Source organism: Genypterus blacodes, unplaced genomic scaffold (genome assembly GCF_046128005.1).
Source record: "Genypterus blacodes isolate CSIRO-AG114 ecotype Tasmania unplaced genomic scaffold, CSIRO-AGI_Gbla_v1 ptg000045l_1, whole genome shotgun sequence".
Lineage (NCBI taxonomy): Eukaryota > Metazoa > Chordata > Actinopteri > Ophidiiformes > Ophidiidae > Genypterus > Genypterus blacodes.
The window spans coordinates 1,319,276-1,339,647 of NW_027466858.1; the positions used below are offsets into that span (position 1 = coordinate 1,319,276).

Sequence of the window (20,372 nt, forward strand, 5' to 3'; positions counted from 1 at the left end):
ATTTTGGTAGTGGAAGAATTTAGGACTCGCACTCTTTGGGTCCTGCAGGACTTTTGTTGTTTATTGACATCCTGGGCTGTTCAGAATCCACACGTTAAACAGGTGAGTGGAGGGAGAGAGAGGGGGGGGGGGGAGAGAGAGGGTCATATGGGTGAAATGAGAGGAGAGAAATCCTTTGTGAGATCTCTCTCTCTCTCTCTTTCTCTCTCTCTCTCATTTCTCTGGCAGAGATAAAGCTGTAAATACCGGCAGCATCAGTGACACTGATCACCTCTCCCTGTCCAGGCTTTATGATGTGTATGTATGACATTATCAGAAACCTAATATGGATGTTCAATAACAAAGTGCTCATGTGATCACAAACTCCACCGTCTCAAGTCTCCTTTGTCTCAATCACAACTCACTCTCACTGTAATGCTCAGTGTTACATGAAGCTGCTCACTGATCAAATACAAAACAGATACTAGACAGAAAAAAGGAAGTGGAAAGTGTGCATGTTGACCACAAGATGGGGCTATGGAGTCAACTGAAATGACTGAACGACAGCTACAGTCATGCAGACATACAGTGGTACAGTAATAATACTGAAATAAGAGTATTAAGAATTATACTCAAAAAGTCCTGAACCTATTTTGAAGTAAGTTATGAAAGCTTAAGCTTACAGAAGAACCCATTCAATCTCCACATCCAGCAAAGGATGAAGAAATGTCTTAATATGGGGAAGCTAAGGTGTAAGAAGATAGAAGATACAAATACAATACAATACAATACAATACAATACAGTACAATACAATACAGGTGAATGTACAGGATTAATAGAGGGAAATTGAAAGTTAAGCCTCTGCATTCTGCTTTTTCTGTAATACCATAAGGGGAGTAAATGGTGAACACAAGGCTCTAAACAGAGACAAGTTTACAGCATCTGTACACATTTACAGATATACATGTCACTTGCAACACTACATTTGTATTCATGGACATTCATTTGGTGACATGTGGTTTGTAAAGTAGTTGAGAATGTTTTTATCTTGGTGGTAAACAGTGCAGTAAATAACTACTTCTTCATAAAATGACTTGCCCCAACATACAGAATGATGTGGTGCTACATTTCAAATTCAAGCATAGCCTCAGCATTTCCTTTGATAATACTTTATTCAGCCTTGAGAGAATAAAGCAAAATGCCCAAAACACTGATAAAAATGATTGATTGATGGATGATTTATTTACAAGAGGTAACAATGAGGGTTCTTCCAGGTGCTCCGGTTTGAAATAGTGCACTTTTATGAAAAGGAGGTAAAAAGCACAATGGACCAACTTTAGGTCACAAGCGACAGGCCGGTTTCCTGTAGGTTTTGAAGCCTTTTCTCATGAATAACTATGAACATAACCATCCTCTAACTGAAGGCCTTTGTTCAACTGCTGCTCTTGGATAAAAGCCACATCAGTGATGTCATTAGCAAATCCAGAAATACCAGCTTGCTTTAATCGATGACTGTTTAGAATTGAATTATCTCCTCGATGCAAATGTAAATTTGTAGTTTTATCTGTGCAAATGGGGCCTCTTTGGTTCTCAGTAGCACACAAGCAGCTATGGCCCTATTCACTGCCTGTATTTACCTTAGTGCCAGACTGCAGACACAGCCTAAAAGTCTATAAGTCTTTTGAACAAGTCTTGCAATGAGTCTGTGACATGAATCACTAAATAATTCATTGAAACTATTTCCTTTTCACACAAAGGGTGACACACAGAATGGGTACCAGAGAAATATGAAGTCAAGTTTTTTCAACAACATGTATCAAGGCATAAGTGTGCTGTGTCAGGAGTTTGAAACATGTTTGCCTGGTTTGATTGACAAGGATCTCTGCCTATCACACCAGAGAATCCTCTTAACTGAAGTTCAGGTGATATTCTAGAATGGAAGTCACATCATGGACATCATCAGTAAACCCAGGAATACCAGGCTGCCTTAATCAATGACTGTGGAATTGAATGATCTCATTTACATATACTTTGTTTTCCAGTATCACACAAGCAGCACTGGCCTTATTCTCTGCCTTAATTGAGAACTCTGTGGTTCTATCCTACAGAGCATGTTTATAATCACATGTTCTATGTGTCTGAAGTACGCTCTGAACTTGAAAAACAGCCAAATTATACAGAAGATGTTGTACATAGCAGGGTGTTCTTTTTACAAGAGTCTGAGAATGCCTTTGATATTTCCAGTTTCCAAGAGAACGGCAGCACTTTTGAACTGTCAAAAAAGTTTTCCATACATCATATATGTGACCTTCAAGAAGTCCAGCCAGGACACGCTTTCCTTTTTTTACTTTGTGTATTGGAACAATGCCGGTGAAGTGATGGGGAGTCATTTCCCAGTATTTGTCAGAGAAGAATGTTAAACGTTGTGTGTCATGGTTAGAGGCCATCCAGCATCCAAAATATGCAAAACAGCCTCAGATCTACCTGAGGGGCTTCGTTCTTCTACCTCATACATTTCTCCTCACACCTTGACGAGAGACCATGATGTGATGAAGGACAATACACAGCAGCACCTCCTCAGTAATACACACTGCTGCCCATGAAGTTGGAATGAAGAAGAAAAAGATTTAGCCCAGTTTGTTCAATAACTGTTCAAAGTCAATGATCATGGTATATTAAGCTGCAGGTAACTATAGCAACCAAACCACTTCTTGTATTTGCTAAATGAAACCTAACAATTAACTTCTCTGACTGCACACTGCGTACACACAATAATACACTCTAATGTGACTCAGGCTTGTTATATCATATCGACAATCGGTTTATAATATATACTGTACATATCTACACATATATAGCATTATCACATTTTCACAACTGAATATACATTACATTCTGGAGTTCATATTGATGATGTGTGCCACTTTGCGTGTGCAGACCACATTTGCACAGATAAAATTGCAAATTTACATTTGCATCGAGGAGATAATTTAATTCTAAACAGTTATCGATTGAAGCAAGCTGGTATTTCTGGGTTTGCTAATGACATCACTGATGTGGCTTTTATCCAAGAGCAGCAGTTGAACAAAGGCCTTCAGTTAGAGGATGGTTATGTTCATATTTATTCATGAAAAAGGCTTCAAAACCTTCAGGAAACCGGCCTGTCACTTGTGACCTAAAGTTTGTCCATTGTGCTTTTTACCTCCTTTTCACAAAAGTGCACTATTTCAAACCGGAGCACCTGGAAGAACCCTCATTGTTACCTCTTGTAAATAAATCATGCTCCACGGGCGCCGAAAAATGGCTGCCCTGCACCCCCTCTGTAGTGCATGTGTTTGTGTGTGTGATATGTAGGGGGTGCAAGACAAATTTCAATTGTGTGTGATTGCTGTCAGTTGCATGCAAAATGACTTAAATAAACTATCTTATCTTATCTTATCTTATCTTATTATCAAAGGAAATGCTGAGGCTATGCTTGAATTTGAAATGTAGCACCACATCATTCTGTATGTTGGGGCAAGTCATTTTATGAAGAAGTAGTTATTTACTGCACTGTTTACCACCAGGATAAAGACATTCTCAACTACTTTACAAACCACATGTCACCAAATGTATGTCGGTGAATACGAATGTAGTGTTGCAAATGACATGCCCCATCTAACATGCATGTAAGTAAATGTGCACAGATGCTGTGAACTCGTCTCTGTTTAGAGCCTTGTGTTCACCATTTACTCCCCTTACAGTATAAATACAGAAAAAGCTGAATGCAGAGGATTGACTTTCCATTTCCCTCTATTTAACCTGTACATTCACCTGTATTGTATTGTATTGTATTGTACTGTATTTGTATCTTCTTACACCTTAGCTTCCCCATATTAAGACATTTCTTCATCCTTTGCTGGATGTGGAGATTGAATGGGTTCTTCTGTAAGCTTAAGCTTTCATAACTAACTTCAAAATAGGTTCAGGACTTTTTGAGTATAATTCTTAATACTCTTATTTCAGTATTATTACTGTACCACTGTATGTCTGCATGACTGTAGATGTCATTCAGTCGTTTCAGTTGACTCCATAGCCCATCTTGTGGTCAACATGCACACTTTCCACATCTTATTTTCTGTCTAGTTTCTGTTTTGTATTTGATCAGTGAGCCGCTTCATGTAACACTGAGCATTACAGTGAGAGTGAGTTGTGATTGAGACAAAGGAGACTTGAGACGGTGGAGTTTGTGATCACATGAGCACTTTGTTATTGAACATCCATATTAGGTTTCTGATAATGTCATACATACACATCATAAAGCCTGGACAGGGAGAGGTGATCAGTGTCACTGATGCTGCCGGTATTTACAGCTTTATCTCTGCCAGAGAAATGAGAGAGAGAGAGAAAGAGAGAGAGAGAGAGATCTCACAAAGGATTTCTCTCCTCTCATTTCACCCATATGACCCTCTCTCTCTCCCCCCCTCCCTCTCTCCCTCCACTCACCTGTTTAACGTGTGGATTCTGAACAGCCCAGGATGTCAATAAACAACAAAAGTCCTGCAGGACCCAAAGAGTGCGAGTCCTAAATTCTTCCACTACCAAAATAAAGAAAACCCTGTGTCATGGTTCAGCAGAATGTTAGCACTGAAGCTAAAGCTCGGACTGGCTTCCTGTATTTAACATAAAATATATCGATAACATTCATACATTTAGCTCTCTGGGAGAAATCAACAACTGAATGATTTGAAACATATTTACAATTTATGATAATCAAATTTAAACCGTTTGTTTTGCTACAGTCAATGTGAACCAATACATAAAAATAACTGTACAATAATAATGCAAGAAAAAAATATTGAAATGTCAAATTATGTCCACAACAAAAAAATACTCAAGCATTCATTTGTTCATTCATCAATGCATATTTTACAATACTTAAATGAATCGTATCCTTTGAATGTAAAGGTGTAACCCCTCATATGACGAGTACAAGGCAATTCAGTCGACTCACCTGGTCCCCTCATGTGGTCTGCACACGCAAAGTGGCACACATCATCAATATGAACTCCAGAATGTAATAGAGAGAATGGATTTTCGTTTCATTATTATCCAAAAATCTATCCTAAAACTCCATCCAACATGCTACATAATGAATACCAGCTTCTTGTCTAAATAATAAGAGGCTCATTATGTATTGCTCCACGGTGGCTTCATCATTAACTTTGGCCCCTGACTCTTAAAAAGGAGTCCAGCACAATTAGAAAGGCTCTAATTACTGAGTAAGGGGAAATACAGATGCTGCTGGTCCAGTCAGGCTAAGGCAATAAAATGTTTGATGTTTCCTTACTGACAGGTCGGCTACTTCAAAACCCTATCATCTTATTTTTAAATTGTTGGATACATGTTTGTGTTAAATGTCTTCATTATTGTGGTGGAAGTTCTGGTTCTTCGATTGTCAGATGAATCAATTTATTCTTTACACTGCAGAGGGTCTTGGTCTGAATCTTCTGAATGCTTAATCAAACACATAAAAGGCTAAATACATACAGATTGTTATTCCTCCACAACAATTATTCTATCTGCCTCTTGGAAATGTAGTCCACTTGTCATAAAGATTACATAACTTCATAAGGTAAGTCTTAACTTGTGTCTCTTCCTGTTTGAATCTTAACATGTTTACCTGTAGGTTTTACTGAAGTCTTTTAAAGACGGATAATGGTCTGCTGAAACCCCCCAGCATGGTCGGCTACCTTTAATGAGGCAATAACTCCTGGACAAACTGCCATTCCAACATACTAAGCAAAGTGGGTAACATGAAAGTAAGCAGCCAACGCCCCATAGAGGGACATCATCTCTGTACTGTGGGAAGGTTCCTTTCTTTTCTGCCTAGTTTCTGCCAACACAGGGCTTTGAACCTACAACCAATCACTGCTCATGAGGGGACTCATTAAATCCCATTTCTCTGACAAGGCCGCATTGCATTTGACCCATTCAAACTGTTGGGTGAACACAGAGCCTCTTAGTAGTGAAGAAACAGTGCTTTGACAGTGCATTGATATGGATACATAGAATTCCTGTATCTGCCCTGATTTAAATGTGCACCAACATTTACTCATTTATTCTCTGGACTCCTCTCATTCTGCTCTTTTGTTATGTTGTTATCGGGGTATAGGTGCGTCTCCTAAGTGTTCCCATTGTGGGCAGTGGCTTTACTCGTGTGGAATTCAAATGATTTTTTTTACAGTACACAGCCACCATTGGAGAACAGATTTTAATGAGGCTGTAAACTGACAAATACTGTGCATAAACAACGTGTATGAGGAGAAAAAGGTTCTGGAATGCGACGCTTCTCGTAACAGATCAGCGCCTCACAGACTCAGCCATCTAAAGCAGACGGTGGATTTGAAATGACAGCCTAAAGAAACTAACCTTGACATGGTTGCTTGCACAAATTGCTTGAAAAGTGCAGGTTATGTAATCGCCAATCACACGTCAAAGTCAGATTGTATTTTGAATTATGAATTTGGCAAAAAACTGTTTCCAAAATATGTTTTTTAGTATCAACCATCATCTATTCCCACTTTTTCCTGCTCCAGGTCATGGGGGTTGAAGCCAAACCCAGCAGTCCCATAGCAAAATGCATGGGAACACAGATTGTCAGCCCATGGAGACGGACAAGCCCATCCACACCCATTTCACCTAATCCACATGCCTCTGGAGGAGAGGGGAGATCCAGAAGGAAACCAGCACAGACATGCAAACCTAACCGACAATGATAACAATAATAAGGCAGAATATATTTCTTTGCCATTAAAGATTCAGACACTAAATCCTCGAATTCTGGTGTCTATTGTCTCTGCATTTTACTGTCTGTTGTATTCACATGATAAATTGTGCTTTTTGTTAGGAACAGGTTTCAGCTTAACTGCTTATGTAAAAACCTTTAATTTACCTCATTGATTCACAACATTGTTGTTTTAGGTTTGTAATGAAAGAATTTCGAACTGATTGCCTGACAATGGAACACACATGTGTGTCCTGACAGCATGCGGTTTTGTCCGACCAAACCGACTTTGCAACCTTTGAACAAAAGTGGATCGACATGACTAGAATGAAAAGAGAGAGTGAGTAAATTGCTTTTCTTTGATACTTGTGGTGGTGGATTTGTTCTCACATGGTGACAGTGGGTGGTCTGCTGGAGGGAGACACTGTATGACCTCATCACTCTGCTGAGGCCTGAGCAATGTGAATATTGACTTTCACAGATAAAAGGATTTAAACTGCATTATTCTGTTCTGTATTCTGAAATTTTCCATTGAGATTTTAGTAAGACAAACAGTCTGGTCCATAACAAGTTCTCCTATTAACTATTGGCAACAATCTGCAATCTGGATATTCATGGTTCCCAGAAGACAAATTCCTTCATGCTTGTGATGTGCATCCTGACTTTTTCCAGAAGTGCCACCAAAAGAAAATAATTAAGAACTGACAAACTGTAATGAAGGCGCTGCAATTCACACATGGATCTGTTTCATTACAGACACTCCATCATCTTCCAAATGCTAATCTAACAGTTACTACAGAGGGTGTGGAAGCTTCCTGTAAATTATTCTGGATTTCCATTTATGACGAAATCATTAAAAGTGTGTTCATCTCCTCTGATAACTACCAGAAAAGAAACGGTGCAGATTCTCAGGGGCCTTTCTGACGCCAGGCTCTATGTTGTGGAAATCTGTTCTCAAATGCAGCGGCCCAGCCTGTGGAAAAGCACAGCATGTTAAGTGTTTCAGGTCCAATGATCAGGCTCTAGAGGCTGATAGTGGGCCTTTAGATTATTCTCACATCACGTATAAAGTCCTGAACCATCATCACACTGTAATCCTTATTTATCTATGTTGCAGTGCTGCTATAGTCAAAGGCAGTAGTTAACTTACATGTAAATAAATGCTTTTCTACTTCTGCGATCCGCTTTTTAGAAGCAGATACCGTCTCATGTGATTCTTTAAAACCACAATTTCCATATTGTTTTTTGAAAGACCAACCCACAGTACACCACAACACCTGCACAACTAGCAGATGTATTTCCATTTGGTTTGTCACAAGAAGAAGTGAAACAGCATTGTGAAGCTCCTCCTATAACAGATTTTATGGCCAATTCTTACTTCTTAGAGGGAAATTTTAATGTTAGGGCTTTTAGAGTTACACTTAAGTACCAGTGATCACTGAAGTTAAGGTTGGGTGATGATAAAGAGTGTGTGAATGCATGTTCTCTGTGCTGCAGCCTTCAAGTCTCCATGTAGGCGTGTGTGTTCTGACTCGCACCAGAGCACACATGAACTTCAAATGTTACTTCAAATTATAGACGGTGAGACCTGTGTTGCACAATGTGGTTCACATAACCATCATTTGTCACTTCCTTGAAGCTTGTGATTGTGCTTACAGCTGCCTTCAGGTCCAGAACTAATCCCCCCTGTAGCATATTTTCATAATGGTAGGTTCTATATTTGCACATAACAAAGGAATCTGTAGAATGCACTTAAAACATGTAAGAAGCTGATCCTGTGACATGCAGAGGGAGCTTTTATGCAAATCAGCTCTTCACCAGGAGGCGAACAACAAAAGTGCTGCACAGAATTAAACACATGCTCACAATGATCAAGACCATGAAAGTTTATAGGGTTGGTATCTTTAGATGGTTCACTGTTGTCACACAATAGTTCATCCTCATTTATGTTTTCTCCAATGAGGCCGGAGCGGTATAATGAATGAAAGTCTTGTCTTTGTTTGACAATGAGCTAATGAGAGATGTGCTCTTGGCGTTTTCGGCTCTTCTGGTTGTTGTTTTTCTGTCATCAACTTCACACACAACACAGGCTGCAGCCAATCACTGAAGGAATTGTTGTGGAGGAAGTTCTGCGACCTGTTAGACCGGTCTTGGGTATTGGCGGTCATCCCTCTGTGCTCGCCTCCAGGCTCTCTGTTGTCCTGGGACACAATCGATACTATTGTGACCTGTTGTGGTTGTATTACTTCAAATTGCACATGCATATACACCGTCTGTTGTTGTGGGCCTATAAATACATTTGACATGACTTGACTTGACACTTTACTCATCACTACTTCATAAACACGTTTTCCTTGTCTGAAAGCCGTTGTACCATTTAAATCTAGACATACCAGAGAGTGACTGACAGTGTTGTTATGCATGAATTAATACTTTAACAAGGGGAAACTCTAAACAGAACTGATATGCGCTTCCTATGTGTCTCAGCACCCGGGATGCCACATTCACATCTCACCATTCACACTAGCTACTGCACATTAAATCTCACAAACAGCCAACACTGCGCACTGCGGCAGGATAGTGAAACACAGCGGAATAATGAAAGGCCGGGTGTCTGTCTCCTCCTAAATACGAGGAGGGAGTGGTCCAGCTCATATAAATGCTGGCTTCAGCGGTGGAAGAGTATCGCTACAGACCACAGGACAGCACACTGACACAGGTAAGCTGTGGACACTGCAGTATTTACTCCAGGGTATTTGTGTTTATTGTTTGAGGATGAGCACAGGATTGTTTGCCTCGTTCCTCACCTCCACACCCTGACCATGAAAATGCTTTGCAATTCATTATTTTTTCATTGTTATACATCTTTCTGTCTTTGCTGTGGTTTTTATATGCAATCCTAATTGTTTTCTTTTCTATTGCAGCCTCTGCAAGGAAAGACACAATGGCAGGTTAGAGTTTTCAAAAATCCTTTTCAGCAGAGACAAAACATCTCCATCAACAAGTTGCCATTGCTTTGGGGATTGAAACTTTGCTAGCATCACTGGATCCTTGAGATAAAACACAATGTCTGACCTCTGAGCTCTGTGACCTTATGAAACCATTAAAACTATCTCTCCTGTCTACAGGTGAGAGTTTTGCGCAAGAGTTCCTTCAAACCCACAATGACTACAGGAAAAAACACGGCGCACCCCTGCTGACCCTCAGCAGTGACATCAGCGCCACGGCACAGGCATGGGCCGATCACATCCTGTCCAAGAAAACCATGGAGCACAGCAGCACAAATGACGGCGAGAACATCTTCTACAAGTTCAGCTCCGCTTCCATCAAGCTAACAGGTGGATAACATGTTGATTTCTTTGTCATTGTCATGTGTAGAGACAAACAGCCTGCTGCTATGACAGATGATGACTCTAAAGAAACATTCACCATTCAAAATATTCTCTTTTAAGTGGGAATTAGATTTTCTTAGTTGAAAGTAACAATGGATGAGAAGATGCAGCTAAGTTGATGAGTTGGTATGCGTTCATATTGAGCTATAACACATTATTTCTCTCCAAATTAAGGGAAAGAGGCTGTTGACAGCTGGTATGCCGAGATCAGCGATTACAACTGGAGGAGTCCGGGATATGCTTCCAATATTGGTCAAACAAAATCCCATAATTGAACATACAAGTGATATTGTAATACATATCAGTCCAGTTCCATTTATATTAATCCTATAATTGTGTTTTTGTGCCATGTTGCTCCCTCCAGGTCATTTCACCCAGGTGGTGTGGAAAGGCACCACTGAAGTGGGTGTGGGTCTGGCTACAGACGGTAACACCGTCTTTGTGGTCGGGCAGTACCGGCCTGCTGGCAACATCAATACAAACAAACACTTTGAGGAAAACGTCCTGCCATTAGGTAATAAATCGCCGCAATTTTAAACATTTATTGGCTGAGCAACATATTGAGTATGTGGTAGCTACAGCAGTTAGTTGGAACTCGAAGGTCTCACTTCAAATTTTGTAGACTTCATTACCTGGAGGGCATGACGGGCAGCAATAACTGTCCTTCCCATATCAGGGATGCATGTATGCTTTAACTGACTACTAACAGACTCAAGACTCAATTTTACATCCAAAAATGTCAGTACCAGTAAGTGATGTCATAACGCATGCATGTAAACTGATGGTATTCACCCAATTCATTCAGAGAGCAGAGCAGGTGAAGGTTCCAGTCATTACTAACAGTCTCCTGTAGCTGTTATGCTGAGAATTTCTTTTTCACAGAGCTTTTGCATGCGCCTCATACATGAGCTTGTGTCACCATAGTTCTTAGTACAAATAGGTAGATATGCCTCACCTGTATTTATTGTCACTTTTCCAGTGTAAAGGCTCTGCATTTTACAGCTGGCAAGGAGACGGGCGGAGCAGACAACACCGCCAGTGGTGGAACTAAAAAGAAAACCTGCACTCTGCTCTAGATGATGTGGAAACCTCTCGGAAAACAAAATCCTCATTCTCACTTTAAACAAAACTGCACCGTGTGACTAAGAAAAGATTCAAGCAAAGCACTTCCCCTTCATAATGTGTTTTGGTTCAGAATGGCTTTAGTAGTGAGGAGCTTTGTAAAGCTTAGATATAAAGTGTAATGGAAAGTGGAAAGTTATAAGATATGCTTGAGGTTTTCACCGTGGAAGAAAATGTAGCTTTGCATTGTTATTATATGTGCGAGTGTGATAAGCCTAATTCAGACCCAGTAAGATTTTAGATGATGAAGAATTTAAATGAGCCAAAAAGCCATGAACATACAACAAAGATGGGGGGGTCATTCTGTGTTCCCTCACTCATTGAGTCCATAATATCACTCATATCCTGTTATGCAATGAAACTAATCAACCACCACTAATTATGGCTCAATAATCCCAATATATAGTACACAGGATGCAACATGTGCTTGTCTGCGTAAAGTTTATTGATCTCTCTTCTCTTCTTGTTTATTGTGTTCCATACCGATTACATCTCATGTTCAATTAAAACGTGACTCCCTTGTTTTATTGTCAGATTATGTGGAGCAGATTTTTGCAGGCGCTCAATTTCATAATTAGGTCAATATCATAGGTGATTTGCTCTGAAAAGCAAAGAAATTAAGCTTTTTCATATCTGTGAGACTCCAATCTGGCCTCCAGCTGTCCATGTGAAAAACAATTCCAAAATATTCCGCTAGATGGCAGCCGAATACAAGACAAAGACCATGTGTGCTACTACAAAGACAGAAGTCTGCTATACATACACACACAATAAAGAACTCAAAACTACAGAATAATGAAGCATCAGTTTCTATTCACTATTGTTCTCTATTATCCAATGTAACACAATTTAATTAAATTAATATAAAAAGTCCTTTAGGCTGATAGATAGATAGATAGATAGATAGATAGATAGAAAGATAGATAGATAGATAGATAGATAGATAGATAGATAGATAGATAGATAGATAGATAGATAGATAGATAGATAGATAGATAGATAGATAGATAGATAGATAGATAGATAGATAGATAGATAGATAGATAGATAGATAGATAGATGCATTATGTATGTAGAGAATGAGCAGTGAGTCACAGATCCACTCTGTCATGGGGAGGTAATGCTGACATGAATGAATAGATCTTGTGTCTTCCTATGTTGCCTGGCTGGATCCGCCCGAGACAGAGGGCTGGGCAGGCTGAGGGGAAATGTATCGATCGCACGTTTTGTCTGAATTCAGGGCGGGCGAGATGAAAGCGCCTCTTTCCCAGTCCAGTCACGATCGTGTCTGAATATTAATACCTGATTGATCCTTAATATGCGATGACAAAAAAAAGACGACGTATCCACGTAAGAAGTGGCATGTTTTGTGTGTGTGTGTGTGATCTCTTTGGCTGACGTAGAGCGCCCTCTATTGACAGTTATTAGCAGGAGTTATTTGTATTTAGCCTTTGTGGAGCAGAAGAACAGGATCTTTACATTTACAAAACTGGCACAATTCGTCTGCATCACAATTAGAATCTAGTTCAGTGAATACGCAATAATATTAACAGTTCATAGGCAACATTTAGGTATAAGTGATGCCAAGACATTGCTATTACTACTGCAAATAAACGAGTATATTGTTTATTGTTCCTAGATTTCTGTCCTGGATTTTCTGTCATCCTTTCCCACCATCTTGCAGCAACCACAAACGGTGTGTGCACTAAAAGCACAGTTTCCCAGGCCTGGTGATGTGATCATAAATCATACATCATAACAGATATGTATAAAACTAAACCTAAAAATTATTATGGTGTCATTCTTTTGGTTAAAAATGTCATTTGCAGTCATTTCATGTTGCATTCTAAAATCACAGAACAGATAGAAACGCTGCTGGGAAGCGCAACAGCTCTCATCATGGTGGCTGGTACAGCAGATGCTACCCAGCCACACCCTTTTTTGCAGCCATTATGGCCTGCAGCAATCTCACACAACATCATGCCGTGCTGGTGTATTTCAGTACCATGACATCATCATTTATCAAGCCAAAATGCACAGGTTTGTGGTGGGCTTCTCCAGGCCTGAACTCACCATTGTACTAAGTAGACTCTAAAGGCTGCGGCTGTGCATAGCCCGGTGATGAGTGTCTGGCTGGATGGGCATCAAAAAGGAGCTCCCTGACTAAACACTATGAGAGCAAAGAGACAGAGTGTTCTTAAAGGCGCATGATGCAGAGGAAATGGTTTGGAAAATCAATGGAGGGCTCCAGTTCTCCCTTTGTGTTATTCAAAGGGCAATGCAGATGCAGAAATATAGGGGAAGAGTATAAATAGACGAATAAACTCTGTTATCTTAATGTTATTATATGGCACGATAGATTTACGGGATGGATTAGTGCTTTAGTGAGACGTAGTATTCGCTAGGGGAGGAGACTGGGTCACAATGACAATGACAAAGGCATATTTGAGTGTTTCTTCTTCTTCTATGCAGGTATCTACCATTTTAAAGTCACACATCAATGGCCTCAATACAAGACAAAACCTTTTTCACCCCACCTGAGCCATTGTACATCTCAATCCTCCCTTGACAATGACATCTATGGGTGTAACCTGCATCCAAACAAACGGCATCTATAGTGACTTTATGCTTTGACACACTTTGATAATGTTCTAATGCAGGATTACAGAGCCAAAGGGGTGTGGCCGAAGGAGAATGCTGAGCTAGAATGCTGAATGCTGTTGTGGTGAGGAGTCTGTAACATGATCGGGGAGTGAATCAGTGGTTCTCTCAGCAGGCATACAGTACATGAGCCCAGCTGTTCCTGCCTGACACCTGTCCACCCTGAGAGCTCATTCACACCACCATCATCCCATCGTAGTCTCCATATATCTGCACTAACTGAAGGGAAAAGCCTATTTTTATATCATATGATGGACATTTATCTTGATTAAGATTTGATTTGGTAGTGGTGCCATGTAACTATGGAAACAGCTGACTGATTTACTACATTATCTGGTTATTTTTAAACCAAAATGCTGTTTGTTTCAAATGTTGCTTCTTCAGTAATTCCAGATATTTGGGAGAAATAGAACATCATCTTTTCATCGATGCTTTAATTGATCTAAATGTCCGATTACAAAAGCAGCTGCATCGTTACATTTTAGGTGGATGACACTGCAAATGATGCCTTGTTCTCCAGATTAAATTTGTTCCTTTCAGATGCTTTTATTAGACATCTGAGTGGTATTGAGTCGAGAGGGCCGTTGTGGGGAGCAGCTGCTTCCTTCTTACAGTATTGATCTGCCCGCTGGAGAAGAGGGGGGGAGGCTGCATGCTGCAGTGTGTGGAGGGATGCTGAGTCAAGGGAAGCAGTGCTAGTGCTACAGAGCTAGGGAGAGGAAAAAATATCATGTTACTGTAAGCACACTCATTGTGATGTACACATAAAAGCCCTGGCACTGCAGAATCTCCTCCCTGGCAAACTGAGAGCTTTTAACATCACTACAAAAGATTTCCTGCACACACTGCATTCTTTCAAAGTGAATGAGAAATGAATAAGTGATCAGTAATAGCAGACTGGCAACAGACAAAGGATCGTTGGTGACTGCGATCGAGAAAGAATATCTACCTAAATTCCAGCATTGCCTGACAGAAACACACCCTGTCTGCCTCTGCAGTAACGTCCTACCGTCTACTCTTGGGCTTGCATTTGGAGGATGTGTATAGCTGGCTGATAACATTATCAAGTTTGATTGTAATTCCCAGCACAATGTGTATGCGATTCTCCTCCTCGATTTGTTAACGATACAGAATTTTGACTTCTATAAAAGGTTTTGCATTCTTCTCATTGCATTGTACAGACAACCTCAGTGTCTTTCCTCTGCCACGCCCTCACAAACAACATCATGTATAATTGACAAAGAGCTGAGGCTGTTATGGGTTCAGTGTGATGCTCCAGGACAGCTTAACAGTGTGGCAGTAAGGCCACATCATTATCAGTGCGATCATCTGCATATGGCACAGTTTAGCTAAAGCAAATAGCTCCTGCAGCACTTGGTGACACAGCTCATCTGCTCTTTCAGCCGTGTTTCAAAGGGGCTGCACAACTAACATATCTGCAGTCATAGGACAACGTATCATCATTTCTATTTTTTGTTTGTAAACAGTTGAATACATTGGGAGTTATGTCAAATTCCACATTCATTTGACACATGCATAACATCGCTACAGGCTAGTTTGTCCTGCTTCCCTTTAACTCGACTCAACCCCTGACAAACACGCTGTCACGGAGCTAAACAGAGGAGCCTTTGTGTGCTGGGATACAATGCATATACATCGCAGCGTATGAGGATGACCTAGATATGATAAGCATATCAGTGACCAGCCCTTTAAAAAAGATGGCTGGAAGAATATGACGTCCAAACAACACCATTTTGTTTCTTCAAGTGAGAGAAGCTCTGGATTCATTTAGTCACAGAAAAGAATTCCTGTTCTGTATGAGAACTAATCTCCATAGCAATGTGTGGTATGCATAGATACTCTGCTAAAGCCAGGGAGGTCCAGTAGAAGCTGAGCTAAAGCTGAGCTAATGCTCATAGGTCCAACGTGAACAGGGTGAAAAACATCATGGCAACAAGCCGGTTTCATGTTTGCTCTGCTTCCACAAGGTTCTGGAGAGATATCGTCAAAGCAACGGTTCCATCCAACAGCACGGGTGTCACTGTAACGTTCAGATTAACTATTAATAAGACAATTTGATCTCATTCACAGCAATACAGCACTCTGTCTTACCGCACACACACACACCAACAAAATGATCTGCTGTTTCTTATTCCCATTTGTCCTCTGTATGGCTTTTATTGTGATCATTAGATCTTCAATTTGATTACATTTACTGCGCATACACACATACATCATCTGAACTGAAGAGATATTTTCAGGCCTTGTGTCTAAGATGGATACAAGCGATATACTGGAAGTTAAAGTGGTACATACAAACTGGAGGAGAGCCGTCTCAGATGTGGGGAATGTGGGATTTACATTCATAATGAGGTACAGAAGTCATTCCCAAACCCGCTCATGTTAGATTAGAAAGATAATCAGGTTTATTTGAGTTGTTTTTCCAGCATTGCTCTGTAATTACTACATGTCATATCTGTCATTCTGCTGCAGGTGGCTTTGTCTTTGCCTGTTTGATCTGACAGCTGAAACTCTCTGGTCACTTTATTGGCTGAATATATAGCTGTCCTCCGTGTTGCACGTGTAAATATATTGAATACTAACCCTACACAAGACCTAGTGTCCTGTAGATGTGTGTTCCTATGGTGTCAGGCGTGTTTTAAGGCCCATTTCAGTTCAACCTGATCCTAATAGAAGGTTTTAATCTGCTCTGATGCTGTGTTTTAATTTCAATTCTACAGATTTCTGTGCTTATGGTATGCAGCTGGGAATCCAGACGACAGACTAGCAACATGGCCAGTGCTGCTGCTGCAGCGGCTGTTTCCTGCCGAACCCTGCCAACCAGACAGACAATCGGCCACGTGGACTAAACGTAACTTGTATGTACGTAGCTGACTTCGAACGAATCCAAACTAAAGGCTTTCAATTGATCAACTAAAGAAGAAGTGCACTCTCTCTTATCAAAACCGAGTCTGATGTTGTCGAAACCATGCAAATCTGGTTACAGTGTAGCGTTTCGGAACCACCGCAGCGGAAATAGGTCACCGTCTCAGGATTTCAGGGTGAAGTCACACGTTTGGCGAGACGCTTGAGTGACAGCGATTTAAACCAATAGGGGATACGCAGGCGAGAAGTGATTGGTTCAAATGTGTGTCAGTAACGTCAGATTGCAAACGTTACCCAATAGAAATTCTTTATTGTACGCATAGGGCGGGGTCTACATCTCTTATAAAATGGGCACTTCAGCATCATTCTGCGCAAACTAGGTGTGTTAAGACATCGGTCAAGTTGTGTGAAGCGTGTGTGCAGACACTAACATCAAAATGAGGGAAATCGTGCATCTGCAGGCCGGTCAGTGCGGAAATCAGATCGGTGCTAAGGTTAGTAAATTGTTATTATTTTTCTGAATTCATATGGGGATGATTTTTGTGCTGTAATACCGCGATCTGCCCTCTGAACAAGGAGCGCTTTGTGTCTGTCACACCCTCCTTATGTCGGCACGATCGAATTCAGAAAAGCTGCTTTCTGAATTAAAATGCCTATTTTTTAATGATCGAATACAAAGGCGGGGATTCCACTTCACTTCAACAATTTACTATTAAAATTCACCTGATGTGGTATTGCAGTTATCATATCTGGCTGTCGCTTTCCATTGATAATTTATGCCAGTGACAGGGACAATAGAACGACCCTTTAAAAATGAAGGATTTCCTACAGACATCCTGCCCATATAAGGATGACGTCGAATAGCATCAGATAAAAACGGAACCTTTGTATCTGGAGTGCAATATACCGTTATTCATAAATACCGGCTTCTGTGGCCTAGTATCTTTGTTGCAGCCTCCGCCTGCTTATTCATCAGTCGTGGGCGTGGCTTTGGCCCGGTGACGTAGCGGGGCCTTTTCAAGTGTATAGCCTGTGAGTGACAGCCAATGGGGTTTAAGGCCGCGCGCGCCGAATTCATCTCGGCGGGAGTTTGTAGTTTAAACTGTCCAATGCCTGTCCGATTTTCTTTCCAAATGAGTCTTAGCTGTTAAATGTGTTATTTAACGGGATAGACAATTTGTCTACCAGGGTGGAAAATTGTTCTCAGCTCGCCAGAAACAATGAAAGTGCATTAAATATTCATAGACAGGTGCATTGTGTTGTAGATGAGGTTATTGCTCAGTAAAAACAAGTCATTGTGGCGCAGATGTGTTTGTGGCATTGCAGAGTTTATCATAATCAATCACTTGCATTGACAACTCAATTTATTGTTTCCTCTACAGTTTTGGGAGGTCATCAGTGATGAGCATGGAATTGACCCAACTGGCACATACCACGGTGACAGTGATCTGCAGCTTGACAGGATCAATGTCTACTACAATGAAGCCTCCGGTAAGTCTTAACTAGGTGTTTGTTTACATCCAGGGTTAAGTGTCCATTTGTCCATAACCCTTATTCTGTATGTGCTTCTCTAGGCGGCAAATATGTTCCCCGTGCCGTGCTGGTGGATTTGGAGCCAGGCACCATGGACTCTGTGAGGTCCGGGCCCTTCGGTCAGGTTTTCAGACCAGACAACTTTGTTTTTGGTGAGTTGGTCTCTTGTGCCATATTTGCCTGCAGACTATAGGTCATTACACTTGGTTAGGTTACGCTTGCTTATTAACGATTTAACTTTTGTATTGCAGGCCAGAGCGGTGCTGGTAATAACTGGGCCAAGGGTCATTACACAGAGGGTGCAGAGCTGGTGGACTCTGTCCTGGATGTGGTGAGGAAGGAGGCTGAGAGCTGCGATTGCCTTCAGGGCTTCCAGCTCACACACTCCCTGGGTGGTGGTACAGGCTCTGGTATGGGCACCCTGCTCATCAGCAAGATCCGTGAAGAATACCCTGACCGCATCATGAACACCTTCAGCGTGGTGCCTTCCCCTAAAGTGTCAGACACAGTAGTTGAGCCCTACAACGCCACACTGTCAGTCCACCAGCTCGTAGAAAACACAGATGAGACCTACTGCATCGACAATGAAGCTCTGTATGACATCTGCTTCCGCACCCTTAAACTCACAACACCCTCCTACGGTGACCTCAACCACCTGGTCTCTGCCACCATGAGCGGTGTGACCACATGCCTCAGGTTCCCTGGGCAGCTCAACGCTGACCTGCGTAAGCTGGCCGTCAACATGGTTCCATTCCCCCGTCTTCACTTCTTCATGCCAGGTTTCGCTCCCCTCACCAGCAGAGGCAGCCAGCAGTACAGGTCCCTGACCGTGCCCGAGCTCACTCAGCAGATGTTTGACGCCAAGAACATGATGGCCGCCTGCGACCCACGCCACGGCCGCTACCTGACCGTGGCTGCCATCTTCCGTGGCCGCATGTCCATGAAGGAGGTGGATGAGCAGATGCTGAATGTGCAGAACAAGAACAGCAGCTACTTTGTTGAATGGATCCCCAACAACGTCAAGACCGCAGTGTGCGACATTCCCCCTCGTGGCCTCAAGATGGCCGCCACATTCATCGGCAACAGCACAGCCATCCAGGAGCTGTTCAAGCGCATCTCCGAGCAGTTCACAGCCATGTTCAGGCGTAAGGCCTTCCTCCACTGGTACACAGGCGAGGGCATGGATGAGATGGAATTCACTGAGGCCGAGAGCAACATGAATGACCTGGTGTCCGAGTACCAGCAGTACCAAGATGCCACTGCTGAGGAAGAGGGAGAGTTTGAGGAGGAAGGCGAGGAAGAGCTAGCCTAAGTACACTACAACTGACCTGTCAGTGTTTTCAGTAACTGTCTTTGAAGTATCTTTCACTGTTTCGTGTATTGTCAGCTGTTTAAATGTTAATAAAAGTTCCTCTGTAAATGCTCTTGATGGCTGTTTTCCATTATCTGCAAGTGCAAAATATGAACAACTCTGAATTGTCTCAAATTATGCTACACTGTACATAAAGTGTAGCTGCCACATTTATAACTACAGGACATTTGACCGGTATCTTACTGCTACTGTTGCAGTTTATAGCTTTGCTTTTTGTAATGGCTGCTGCAGTTTGCCTCAAGTGAATCAATTCAGATCTTGAAACAATCCCCCTAAAATGAAACCCAAGTCTAGAATGTCCACTTCACCATATTAATATTTATCCTGAACTCAGTTACACAGCTGCATGATCCTGTTCACAAATTGATGCAGTTTTCTCTGTGTAACAAATGACAGCAATGGCTTCTGGAGTTCATACAGACACACATTTGTTCTACAGTATTAAAATCTTGTCACCTCTCACATTTCTGGAAAAGTTCTGTATGTCACTAGGTGGTCGTGTTGATAAAGGCATTTTATACCGCAAATAACTACTCACGTTTGCTCTGACCTATAAGTTTATAAGTCATGAACAGGGGAAAAAAATAATTCCTCATTCACTGCTTTTAATTAGATATGAGAAAGGGGAAAAGTGAGGAAATCTCTCTAAGGGCCCTATGC

The 20,372-nt window shown here is 41.4% G+C and overlaps 2 protein-coding genes across 4 annotated transcripts; both read left to right on the forward strand.

The window, feature by feature from the left end:
• Positions 1-9,383: 9,383 nt before the first annotated feature.
• Positions 9,384-11,746, forward strand: LOC143000247 (Golgi-associated plant pathogenesis-related protein 1-like). 3 transcript variants are annotated; one of them, XR_012963608.1, is made up of 7 exons: positions 9,384-9,465; positions 9,671-9,697; positions 9,875-10,084; positions 10,313-10,390; positions 10,503-10,652; positions 11,141-11,395; positions 11,674-11,746. XR_012963608.1 is itself a non-coding variant. In XM_076149498.1 (6 exons), the coding sequence occupies exons 2-6, from the start codon at positions 9,691-9,693 to the stop codon at positions 11,120-11,122; spliced, it is 450 nt and encodes a 149-aa protein (XP_076005613.1). In that variant the 5' UTR covers positions 9,384-9,465; positions 9,671-9,690; the 3' UTR covers positions 11,123-11,734. The 3 variants fall into 3 exon arrangements, 2 of the variants coding, with proteins under 2 accessions (XP_076005613.1, XP_076005612.1); XM_076149498.1 differs by having other exon boundaries at positions 11,118-11,734; XM_076149497.1 differs by having other exon boundaries at positions 11,141-11,734.
• Positions 11,747-17,161: 5,415 nt separating this feature from the next.
• Positions 17,162-19,765, forward strand: LOC143000231 (tubulin beta-1 chain). The gene is made up of 4 exons (XM_076149482.1): positions 17,162-17,301; positions 18,190-18,298; positions 18,382-18,492; positions 18,592-19,765. The coding sequence occupies exons 1-4, from the start codon at positions 17,245-17,247 to the stop codon at positions 19,650-19,652; spliced, it is 1,338 nt and encodes a 445-aa protein (XP_076005597.1). The 5' UTR covers positions 17,162-17,244; the 3' UTR covers positions 19,653-19,765.
• Positions 19,766-20,372: the final 607 nt, after the last annotated feature.

Bases quoted from the DNA above. Each gene is read 5' to 3' on its own strand.
- LOC143000247 (XM_076149497.1), top strand. The intron at 10,085-10,312 runs GTGGATAACATG...CTCCAAATTAAG, and splicing joins CGCTTCCATCAAGCTAACAG to GGAAAGAGGCTGTTGACAGC. The intron at 10,653-11,140 runs GTAATAAATCGC...TGCATTTTACAG, and splicing joins GGAAAACGTCCTGCCATTAG to CTGGCAAGGAGACGGGCGGA.
- LOC143000231 (XM_076149482.1), top strand. From the start codon at position 17,245: ATGAGGGAAATCGTGCATCTGCAGGCCGGTCAGTGCGGAAATCAGATC. The intron at 17,302-18,189 runs GTTAGTAAATTG...TTTCCTCTACAG, and splicing joins GAAATCAGATCGGTGCTAAG to TTTTGGGAGGTCATCAGTGA. The intron at 18,493-18,591 runs GTGAGTTGGTCT...TTTGTATTGCAG, and splicing joins ACCAGACAACTTTGTTTTTG to GCCAGAGCGGTGCTGGTAAT.